The following is a 12,520-nucleotide window of genomic DNA, read 5'->3' as shown; positions in this document are numbered from 1 at the left end:
TGGTTCTAAGTAAAAGTGTTTATAAACAGAAGAGTATTGTAAACAACAGTCAAATTGATGAGGCTTGGTGGTTCTATGTAAAAGTTTTTATAAATAGAATAGTGTATTGTAAACAGCAATTAATTTGATGGGTCTTGATGGTTCTAGGTAAAAGTGTTTATAAACAGAAGAGTATTGTAAACAACAGTCAAATTGATGAGTCTTGGTGGTTCTATGTAAAAGTTTTTATAAATAGAATAGTGTATTGTAAACAGCAATTAATTTGACGGTCTTGGTGGTTCTAGGTAAAAGTGTTTATAAACAGAAGAGTATTGTAAACAACAGTCCAAATTGATGGGTCTTGGTGGTTCTAGGTAAAAGTGTTTATAAACAGAAGAGTATTGTAAACAACAGTCAAATTGATGAGTCTTGGTGGTTCTAGGTAAAAGTGTTTATAAACAGAAGAGTATTGTAAACAACATCAAATTGGTGGTTCTAGGTAAAAGTGTTTATAAATAGAAGACTGTATTGTAAACAACAGTCAAATGATTGGTCTTGGTGGTTCTAAGTAAAAGTGTTTATAAATAGAATAGTGTATTGTAAACAGCAGTCAAATTTTTTTTTGGTGGTTCTATGCAAAAGTGTTTATAAATAGAATAGAGTATTGTAAACAGCAGTCAAATTGATGGGTCTTGGTGGTTTTAAGTAAAAGTGTTTATAAATAGAGTAGTGTATTGTAAACAACAGTCAAATTGATAGGTCTTGGTGGTTTTAAGTAAAAGTGTTTATAAATAGAGTAGTAAACAGCAGTTAATTTGATGGGTCTTGGTGGTTCTAGGTAAAAGTGTTTATAAATAGAATAGTGTATTGTAAACAGCTGTCAAATTGATTGGTCTTGGTGGTTCTATGTAAAAGTGTTTATAAATAGAGTAGTGTATTGTAAACAACAGTCAAATTGATAGGTCTTGGTGGTTTTAAGTAAAAGTGTTTATAAATAGAGTAGTGTATTGTAAACAGCAGTCAAATTGATTGGTCTTGGTGGTTCCAGGTAAAAGTGTTTATAAATAGAATCGTGTATTGTAAACAGCAGTTAATTTGATGGGTCTTGGTGGTTCTGGGTAAAAGTGATTATAACTTCTTTGTTTTTGTAATTCTGCCTTCCAAACACCATCATGGTCATGAATAGTCAATGGCGTATCTTTCATACATGCAGGATATTTAACTTTTAAAAATGAAAACTATCAAATTGACAGCCTTAGTGGTTCTCTTGTTATGTACAGTGAACAGGTCTTACACCATTAATACTGTACATGAACTAAACTAAAATATAAGAGTTCATAATTAGTTTTTATGTTAAGATAGATTTCTAAAATGAATGTTTAGTGATGTGTTGTATTCACTGACAGAAAGTTATGGCAGCTGACAAAGATAGTCAGACTAAAAAGCCCAGGGTAGACCTTCAGAACTTGCCAACAAGACAATATCTCGATACAACTGTTGTACCCATTCTCTTACAGAGCTTGTCAGCCTTGGTTAAAGAAAGGTAATTTACTGTGTTATTCATTAACATCAGCTTTAATTCCAGATATATATATATATCTTTAATTTGTAAGTGTGGTATATACTAATTCAGATTTATCACTATTTATTGTTGAGGAAATGTTTTTATTTTCAGGTAATAGATAATGTAATTTTCAAACCTCACATGAGTTCTGAAACAATGATCATAGTGTTACCTTTTTCTTAACTGCACAGAAAACATAAAACTTAATAACTTGACGTATATTGTTCTGATGTCTTGTTATGTAATGTTATTATAACTTGTTGTACATTGTTCTGATGTTGTCTTGTGTAATATTGTCACAACTTGTTATACATTGTTCTGATATCTTTTTGTGATGTAATGTTATCACAACTTGATATACATTGTTCTGATATCGTTTTGTGATGTAATGTTATTACAACTTCATATACATTGTTCTGATATCTTTTTGTGATGTAATGTTATTTCACTTTCTAGTGCATTGTTCTGATGTCTTGTTATGTAACGTTTGTTTACACATTTATTGATACCTTGTTATGTAATGTTATTACAACTTCTTATACATTGTTTTGATATCTTGTTATGTAATGTTCTTTCAACTTAATATACATTGTTCTGATGTCTTGTTATGTAATGTTATTACAGCTTGTTATACCTGATGAGCTCTGGGTTGAGTGAAACATAGATATGGTGAACGTACTATAGTTGAAATACTATTATTATACACTTATTCAATTTTTCTTGAAAAATCCAAACTGATTAAAGATTGTAGTGTTATAAAATGTAATAGGAGTAATACTACGACAAATATAATTGATTAAAATTTGATTCAGTCTAGTGTAAAGTGATATAACTAATTTTACTTCAGCCTGTTCCTTGGAAAATATTCCTTTGATACAGCAACATTGTAATTCAAGTGATTTAATAATGATAAAGCAAGCTTTTCTCACACCTTAGCAAAAAATCAGGACTGTAATCATGGTGTAAGTTCTTCTAGCAATATATAACCAAGATAAAATTTTATCACTGTACAATTCTCCACTGAAATGGGGGGAATAGCTATGGCTTCCCAACCCAAGATATGCATCACATTTTGACAACCAAAAGTGATGAAAAAAAGTAGGAAACATCTGTGACTTCCCAAAGCTGAGATATACACTACACCATGACAACTGAAGTTGTTGACAAAATTGAGAAACAGCAGTGACTTCCAAAACTGAGATGTACACTACACCATGACAACTGAAGTTGTTGACAAAATTGGGAAACAGCAGTGACTTCTAAAGCTGAGATATACACTACACCATAAAAACTGAAGTTGTTGACAAAATTGGGAAACAGCAGTGACTTCCAAAAGCTGAGATATACACTACACCATGACAACTGAAATTGTTGACAAAATTGGGAAACAGCAGTGACTTCCAAAAGTTGAGATAGATGTCACACAATGATGACTGAAATTTATAATGAAAAGTGGGAAACAGCTGTGACTTTCCAGAGCTCGGTTATACATCACAGTATGGCAACTGAAACTGAGGAACAGAGATTGGCTAAAATTGATTAAGCTGCTATTGTTTGAATTGACCGTGAATTGTTCATAACTATTTTTGATTTCATTCTTGGGGGCTATAAGTGCCATATTATTATCAGAAAAAAAAATTCTGGAAATTTAGAGATATCGTTGTTTTTGTTTTTAGTATGGTGAGATAATCTTAAGATCAAAATTTGGAGGTTTTAAACAATTTTTGGGTATAAAATTAAATATATTAAAGTTTTTCATTGTTAAAATTTAAAGTATAAATAAAGTACTTAAAACAAAATTATGAAATAACAAGTACAGTTTATTTTCTATGACAGTTTTGCTTTCAGGGCAGGATGAATCCAAGTGGGTGACATAGAGGTAGTCATTTAGATCTGTAAAAACATGGTTTGGCTTTTTAAAGTCTGATTAATACTCTTTGTTACCAGAAACACGTGTTTTTTCAGTTTCTTTATGCTTGTACGTAGTTTTTTTTTATTGATATTGTTAAATAGTACACTGTAATATACTATAAGCATGCATGTTTTAACTTTACAGACCACCTGATCCCATTGACTATCTTGCTGCCTACCTCTTGAAGAACAAATCACAGTTTGAACAGGGATGGACACAGAACTCATCCAGTTAATATGCTTGGCTGTTCATGTTGTGGACTAAATTGTGCTGTTTACCAGAGGAACTAAAGTTCTCATGTATGTTTACAACAATGTATATGATTCACTTAAAGATTCTGTGAAATACTACATCTGATTTTTCATTAAAACAGTTAACCATAAAACCAAGTAAAACACCAAAACTTGGAAAATGTAAGTACTGTAGTCATAATAGACTTGAAAAAGTCATGTATCTGTGAACTTGCATGAATCACGTTAGTAAATATAGTTTCTACAAGTTGTGTAAAGATTTTTGTTGGCATTGTTCTTCTGGCTGCAACCTTATGGGGATGACAATTTTCAGGTTTCTGTCCTTTATGTGACTTAGATGTGTTTGTGAGATCCATAGTATCCAGGATAATGTTGTTGTTTTTTTTAGGGGGGATAGATAATACTTCATTACTTGGATTACCATTACAGTAACACACTCAAAAATAAAACATGCTTTACTTTGAGCTTTTATAAATAAGCTCTGCCACATTCAGTTTCACACAGCAACAGTTTCTTTTCTACTTTTCAATATTTTTTGTATAACCACTGCTGTGTTTGGCTACACAGAATGTTGCATAGTTTACTCTAAAATATAAAGTCATCATTTGTGTCAGATATATATAACAAAAACAAATGCACAAATGTTTCTAGTTTTCAAATTTTTTTTTTCAGGGGGAGCATGCCCCCTTGCATGGAATTCGACTTAAAATATATCAGATTCTTTCTTTTTTTTCACTTTGCTTATTCTTATTCCTGCCATCAGTGCTCTAAATTTAATAATTTAGAACTGACCTCTCAGTTGCTATTTGCTACCAGCTGGTTAGGACTTGTGTTATGGTCTACCACCTACTTTAGGACTGTTGTGTTATGATGTAGCATCTAGATTAGGACTACCATGTTATGGTGTACCAGCTAGATTAGGACTGTGTTATGGTCTACCATCTACTTTAGGACTGCTGTTTTATACTCTGTCAGGTTTTTTAGAACTTCAGTTATGCTCTGTCAGGTTTTTAGAACTTTTAGGCTGCTGTATTATGGTCTACCAGCTAGTGTAGGGCTGTAGTGTTATGGTCTACCAGTTAGTTTAGGGCTGCTGTGTTATGCTGTACTAGCTAGTTTAGGACAGCTGTGTTATGCTGTACCAGCAAGTTTAGAACTGCTGTACTATACTGTACTAGCTTGTTTAGGGCTGCTGTGTTATGGTGTACCAGTTAGTTTAGGACCGCTGTGTTATGGTCTACCAGCTAGTTATGGACTGCTGTGTTATGCTGTACAAGCTAGTTTATAACTGCTATATCAGCTTGTTTAGAACTGCTGTGTTACGCTATACTAATTAGTTTATAACTGCTGTACCAGCTAGCTTATGGCTGATGTGTTATGGTGTACCAACTAGTTTAGGACTTCTGTGTTATGCTGTACCAGCTAGTTTATAACTGCTGTATCAGCTTGTTTAGGTCTGCTCTGTTATGCTGTGCCAGCTAGGTTAGAACTGTTGTGTTATCCTGTACCAGCTAGCATAGGGCTGATGTGTTATGGTTGTACCAACTAGTTTAGGACCTTTGTGTTATGCTGTACCAACTAGTTTAGGACCTTTGTGTTATGCTGTACCAGCTAGTTTAGAACTGCTGTGTTATGCTATACTAACTAGTTTATAACTGCTGTACCAGCTAGCTTAGGGCTGATGTGTTTTGGTGTACCAACTAGTTTGGGGCTGCTGTGTTATCCTGTATCAGCTTGTTTAGAACTGTTGTGTTATCCTGTGCCAGCTAGGTTAGAACTGCTGTGTTATCCTGTACCAGCTCGGTTAGAACTGCTGTGTTATCCTGTGCCAGCTAGCTTAGGGATGCTGTGTTATGCTGTACCAGCTAGTTTAGAACTGCTGTGTTATGCTATACTAACTAGTTTATAACTGTTGTATTAGCTTGATTAGAACTGCTGTGTTACGCTATACTAACTAGTTTATAACTGCTGTATCAGCTGTGCCAGCTATGTTAGAACTACTTTGTTATCCTGTACCAGCTAGCTTGGAACTGTTGTGTTATGCTGTATTAACTAGTTTAGGACTTGTGTTATGCTGTACCAGTTAGTTTATGACTTATGTGTTACACTGTACCACTTCGTTTAAGACTACTGTATTATGCTGTACCAGCAAATTTAGAACTGCTGTGTTATGCTGTACCAACTAGTTTAGCATTGCTGTGTTATGCTGTGCCAGCTAGGTTAGAACTGCTGTGTTATCCTGTCCCAGCCAGCTTAGGGCTGCTGTGTTGTGATGTACCAGCTAGTTTAGAGCTGCTGTGTTATGCTACACTAACTAGTTTTAAACTGCTGTATCAGCTTGTTTGGGATTTCTGTGTTATGCTGTACCAGTTAGTTTAGGACTGCTGAATTATTCTGTACCAGCACGTTTAGAACTGCTGTCTTATACTGTACTAGCTAGTTTAGGACTGCTGTGTTATTATCTACCAGTTAGTTTAGGTCTGCTGTGTTATGCTGTGCCAGCTAGTTTAGGACTTCTGTGATATGCTGTACCAGCTAGTTTATAACTGCTGTGTTATGCTGTACTAGCTAGTTTAGGACTGCTGTGTTATGTTCTACCAGTTAGTTTAGGTCTGCTGTGTTATGCTGTACCAGCTAGTTTGGGACTTCTGTGTTATGCTCTACCAGTTAGTTTAGGTCTGCTGTCTTATGCTGTACCAGCTAGTTTGGGACTTCTGTGATATGCTGTACCAGCTAATTTAGAACTGCTGTGTTATGCTGTACTAGCTAGTTTAGGACTGCTGTGTTTTGCTGTACTAGCTAGTTTAGGGCTGCTGTGTTACGCTATACTAATAGTTTATAACTGCTGTACTAGCTAGTTTAGGGATGCTATGTTACGCTATACTAAGTAGTTTATAACAGCTGTATCAGCTTGTTTAGAACTGTTGTGTTATGCTGTACCAGCTTGTTTAGATCTGCTGTGTTATGCTGTGCCAGCTAGGTTAGAACTGCTGTGTTATCCTGTACCAGCTAGCTTAGGGCTACTGTGTTATCCTGTACCAGCTAGCTTAGGGATGCTGTGTTATGCTGTACCAGCTAGTTTAGAACTGCAGTGTTATGCTATACTAACTAGTTTATAACTGCTGTATCAGCTTGTTTAAAATTTTTGTGTTATGCTGTACCAGCTTGTATAGGACTGCTGTGTTGTGCTGTACCAGATAGTTTAGAATTGCTGTGTTATGCAATACTAACTAGTTTATAACTGCTTTATCAGTTTGTTTATAACTGCTGCGTTACGCTACACTAACTAGTTTATAACTGCTGTATCAGCTTGTATAGGACTGCCGTGTTATGTTGTACCAGCTAGTTTAGAACTGCTGGGTTATGCTGTACTAACTAGTTTATACAGTATCAATAGTAATCAATAGATCATGTATACTTCCTGTCTGGACTGTCTGGTGAAACTGAACCAATAATGTAGTTTATATTATACAGTATCAATAGTAATCAATAGATCATGTATACTTCCTGTCTGGTGAAACTGAACCAATAACGTAGTACATGATATATTGATTTACTACTACTGATACTGTATAATACAAACTTTACTGGTTTAGTTTTACTAGACAGGAAGTATACATGATCTATCAATTAACTACTACTGATACTGTATAATACAAACTACTTTATCGGTTCAGTTTCACTAGACAGTCCAGACAGGAAGTATACATGATCTATTGATTGCAACTGATACTGTATAATACAAACTACTTTAATGGTTCAGTTTCACCAGACAGTCCAGACAGGAAGTATACATGATCTATAGATTAGCACTGATACTGTATAATACAAAGTATAATACAAACTTTACTGGTTCAGTTTTACTAGGCAGGAAGTATACATGATCTATTGATTGACTACTACTGATACCGTATAATACAAACTTTACTGGTTCAGTTTTACTAGGCAGGAAGTAAGTATCAGTAGTAGTCAATCAATAGATCATGTATACTTCCTGCCTAGACTGTCTGGTGAAACTGAACCGATAAAGTAGTTTGTATGATACAGTATCAGTAGTAGTCAATCAATAGATCATGTATATTTCCTGTCTCATGAAACTGGAGGTGATGAAGTGTCCAACAGAAGGTGTTGAAATATTTCACACCTATTACCCTATGTTGATAAAACGTGTGAAATTATGTAGGTTTTTGAGAAGTAAATAATTTTGTTCTGTCATGTTTGATATTACTTTGATCACTGCCATTACATGTTTTATTCAACAAATAAATAAACTGTTTTTAGATTTCTTGTATTAGTTCATGAGTGAATGTACAGAAATTCTGAATACAGTAAGTTCAGCTTTAATTTATGCATGCATTAATGATGTATAAGTATTTAATTAAATACAATAATCAGTTGGTGAACATGCCTTCTTTCATGCTGTGGAAATCCTGATCAGTTGATTTGATATTTTAGTCACTTTAAATGTCAAAGAAACAACCAAAAGGGTTTAAGTAATTACAGTAGATAGTTTTAGTTGAAATCAGTTTGTTGCTATATGAAAATGTGTAGAAAAGCCTACAATATACAGTTATTGTAATAGGAGTAACAAGTTGATGGTTACATATCTTACCTTGGAGACAAAAATTCTGACATGTAGAAAATCATGTTTCACTTCTCTTTTATATTTTAAAAACATTAAATTATATTTGTAAAATTCAAAACTTAAAATGTGTGATCTGATAGCACCTATTGCTTTCCCATTGTATAGTTCAGGTTTCTGAATCCCCAGTGATTATCAACCACTTAAAGCTATCACTCATTGAATAATAAACTTATTACAAGTTTGAAAGAAGTTAATAAAATAAACCATGAAACAAAGTTTGGTTTAACTGTGGGATAGTGGCTCAGTGGTAAGTCTGATGGTTCACACCTCTAAAAATTGGATTTAGATACGTGTAGTGGGCACAGCATGGATAGCCCATTGTGTAGCTTTGCACTTAATAATGAACAAACTGTGGGATGGACTATTACGTTTGAATTCCGGGGCATGTTTAGCTGTTATGAACTTTAAATGATAATGAAATTTATTATAACATGTTTCAATATGCAATTCTGTTAATGCAATTAATGTTTATTTAGGATCTGAGGACAAATATTAATAGTTGAAACTTTATTTAGGATCTGTTGACTAATATTAATAGTTGAAAACACAACAGAAAGATCAAGTTAAACCCGGCTAGTAACACAGAGAAACAACTGAAGTAACAGCAGGAAGAGCTTGGGACAGAAAATAACAGTATTACAGCTAAAATTCACAAGAAGGTTCTCCTATAGCTGATGTTAAAATTGACAATGCTGCCCACTCCTTAGCTAGATAACTGGAAGATACCACAATTAACAGGTGTAACATTCTCTGATGTTAAGAACTTGCCCAACTTTGTAGAGATTATAATAAAACCATGATATCCTCACAAGACACAATGAACATATGCAATCTCTTCACTAGCTTACTTATCCCTGATACTCTTCAAATACTTCACCAACAACTTGAAAATGGTAGAACTTTCAAGAAGTGCTAACAACCTTCTGTTTATACAAAACATACTTCCAGCAAGAAGATAAATACTATCGGTAACAAGAAAGGTTAGTCATGGGCTCACTAGTACTAAGTAACTTCTACTTGGAACATTTCAAAGATTAATGCCTTCAAAACAGCTAATGTCCTGGGGTTCTGTTCAGGTAATATATTCGTAATATATGCCACGTAGTAAATACCACTTGATATGACAGCATCACGTGATACAATTTACAACATAAGATAAACTCTTATGCCTAGATATACTGGTTACCAAAACACACTATTATACCACGAGACCCACAGATATGGGTGAATAGTTTGACTGTAAACTCACCCACCCCAACATTGTAATGGTCAGCTTAGTCTTCAGAATGATCAACATTTGTAATGTATATATAAAAACCTTCTTTAAAAGTGAATACCTGAAACACTTTATAATGAAGAACATACACTATAAGAATAAACAGGAAGAAAAATTACAGATACACAATTGTATTCTCTAAAAACATACAAAGGATATGTAAACAGCCTAAAGTCACAATAGTATTCAGTGAGAACAATCAATACATTGGATAAACAAAAAAGTTATAATTCAGGAGCATAATAGACATACAGGACTCTCTAATACTAATCTATCTGCAATATCTTATCATGCCAGAGATGAAGACTATACAGTAAAATGGAATAATACTAAAATGATATGATTCACACACCAGAAAAAGGAAACCTTTGGTATTTACCAATTAACACAATCAATTTAGCATAGAAGTCTACCAAACCTGGACACCCTATTTACAGCATTCAAATAAATTAATTGAATCAAGATCTCATAGGAGAGATTCCAGAAGAGCATATAACACATCACCAGGATCAAATTGCTGCCATTATCACAAGAGAAATAATCATTTTCAAGACTTTCCTAGAGTGGGATAAAAAAGAAGATGGAAATGAGAAATGGCAAATCAAACAACAGCCTAGCAGATTTGATCACAGCAATACAAGAACAGCAAAATAAACAAGAAGAACGAGAAGATAAACAAGAAAAAAGACAACAGCAATGGCAAGAAAACTTGCAACAGTGGCAGCTTGAACAGCAAAATAAACAAGAAAAGAGATTACAACAGTTGTTGGAGGAAAAGAAAAGAAACAAGAAGAGAGGCTACAGCAGTGGTTGGAGGAGAAAGAAAATAAACAAGAAGAAAGACTACAGCAGTGGCAACTGGAACAAGAAAGGAAACAAGAAGAAAGTCTCCAACAGTTGCGGGAAAGTCAGCAGCAACTACAGGAAAGTCAACTACAACAGTGGCAAGAAGTACAAATGGAAAACATTAGTAAATTTCAAAATGAATTAGATGCATTAAAGAATAATTTACTGTCTTTTACACAAGGAGGATATATTAGCCATAGACCTAATCAGCCACAGACAACGGGAAGCCCCTTCCAGTCCCCGCAGCTAAACTCTAATGCAGACATCTTCAGTCCTGTTAGAAGTCACATCCCAGATAGTACGAAGGAAGCCACAGGAATTCGATGGGAAGCATATAGAACACAATTTGAGCTTCTGGCAGAAATGAATGGATGGACAGAGGAACAGAAAGCAGTATATCTGGCAACGAGTCTGAAGGGACATCCACTGGAAATACTTGGACAGTTGTCAGCAGACGACAGGCACAACTATAGAGCACTGGTAGCTGCTCTAGAGCTCAGGTATGGAACTAAAAATCAGTCCGAAGTCTACAGGGCTAGGTCTAGGACGAGAGTTCCTGTTAAAGGGGAGAGCCTGCAAGAGCTTGCACAGGACTTGGAAAGTATGGCACACAAGGCCTACCCAACTGCACCACCCGATCTCCTTAAGTTGTTGCTGAGGGATCAATTCGTAGATGCCTTGGACAGTCCACAACTTAAGATACAATTGAAGCAAGCACACCCCTCTACCATGCAGGATGCAATGGCCAGAGCTCTCGAATTTGAATCCTACATTAAGTCCAGCACAGAGGTACCGAGGTTGGTACAGTCATCTGGATTCAAGGCCAGAAAAGGTCAACTTTCAGAGAAGTTTGAGGGACTTTGCTGGAACTGTAACAAACCTGGGCACAAGAAAGCTCAATGCTGGAAGTTTCAACACAAGGAAGATGCCACAGCAGGAAAAGCTGCTACCAGAAAGGTTGTTGGAACTGTGAAGAGCAAGGACATATAAGGAGCCAGTGTAAGAAGAATATTACCAATAAGTCAGCCTTGGGGAAACCAGTAGTGGTTTGTGTTGAGGTACGCTCACCAACCCCCATCGTGAAAGTCCCTACAGCTAGGTGTAAAATGCCAAGCACACATAGTGTCTACGTGATAGGAAAGCTAGATGGCCAAGGGTGCAACTTTGTCATAGATTCTGCATCCCAGCAAACCCTTGTAAGTATCAAGGTGCTGGATCACAAAGGAGTACCAGAAGCCATACAGAAGCTCTGTGGTGTAACAGAACATTATGCAAGGTTGTGGGGACCAGTGTGGGTAACTATTGAGCTCATGGACAGACAGAAAGTATACTTGGCTGACATTGAAGACCAATGCATATTAGGGTTAGATTACTTACTACCGAGGAAGTGTGTGTGGTTAATTTTGATAAAATTATGTTTGGGAACAAGGAGATGGGAAACTGCAGATGGAAAAGTGACGACCTGGCAAACAGTTATACCGAGAAAGTTACGAGACGTTGTGCTGCGTCAATCCCATGATAGTTTAACAGGAGGACATCTCGGAATTGAGTTATCTACGACAGAGATTTTACTGGATAGGTATGAGGTAAGATGTGGAAGAATGGTGCAGGACATGCAGTACATGTTGTACTAAAAGGGGACCCAAGCATAAGGGATGTGCTACAATGAAGTTATATCATTGGCGCACCAATGGAAAAAGTAGCCATTGACATTGCTGGTCCTTTGCCCCAAACTCGTGCAGGAAACAGGCACATTTGTGTGGTGATGGATTATTTCACCAAGTGGTCTGAAGCATATGCAATACCAAATCAGGAAGCTACAACTGTGGCTTCGGCTATTAGTGATTTCTTTTTCAGATTTTGTATGCCATGGGAACTGCATTCAGATCAAGGCCGTAACTTTGAATCAGCTGTGTTTCATGAATGCTGCAAGTTGTTTGGCATACGAAAGACCAGAACAACACTTCACCCACAGTCTGGTGGGATGGTGGAAACGTACAACTGGACACTGTGACAGGAATTGGCAAAGTTTTGTAATAGCCGTCAA

General features: G+C 35.7%; 1 protein-coding gene across 1 annotated transcript in view; it reads left to right on the top strand.

Annotated features, from left to right (window-relative positions):
• Positions 1–3,963, top strand: part of LOC106471683 (protein dpy-30 homolog) — an 11,008-nt gene extending 7,045 nt beyond the window's left edge. Inside the window, exons 3-4 of the mRNA XM_013932300.2 lie at positions 1,386–1,522; positions 3,600–3,963. Of these exons, the coding sequence (XP_013787754.1) occupies positions 1,386–1,522; positions 3,600–3,690 (228 nt within the window). The 3' untranslated portion in view covers positions 3,691–3,963. The remainder of the gene's footprint in view (positions 1–1,385; positions 1,523–3,599) is intronic.
• The last annotated feature ends 8,557 nt before the right edge of the window (positions 3,964–12,520 follow it).

This window comes from Limulus polyphemus, unplaced genomic scaffold, assembly GCF_000517525.1.
Source record: "Limulus polyphemus unplaced genomic scaffold, Limulus_polyphemus-2.1.2 Scaffold4786, whole genome shotgun sequence".
Classification (NCBI taxonomy): Eukaryota; Metazoa; Arthropoda; class Merostomata; order Xiphosura; family Limulidae; genus Limulus; species Limulus polyphemus.
Note: the sequence above shows the minus strand (reverse complement) of the source record. Positions and strands in the feature narration are given on the sequence as shown.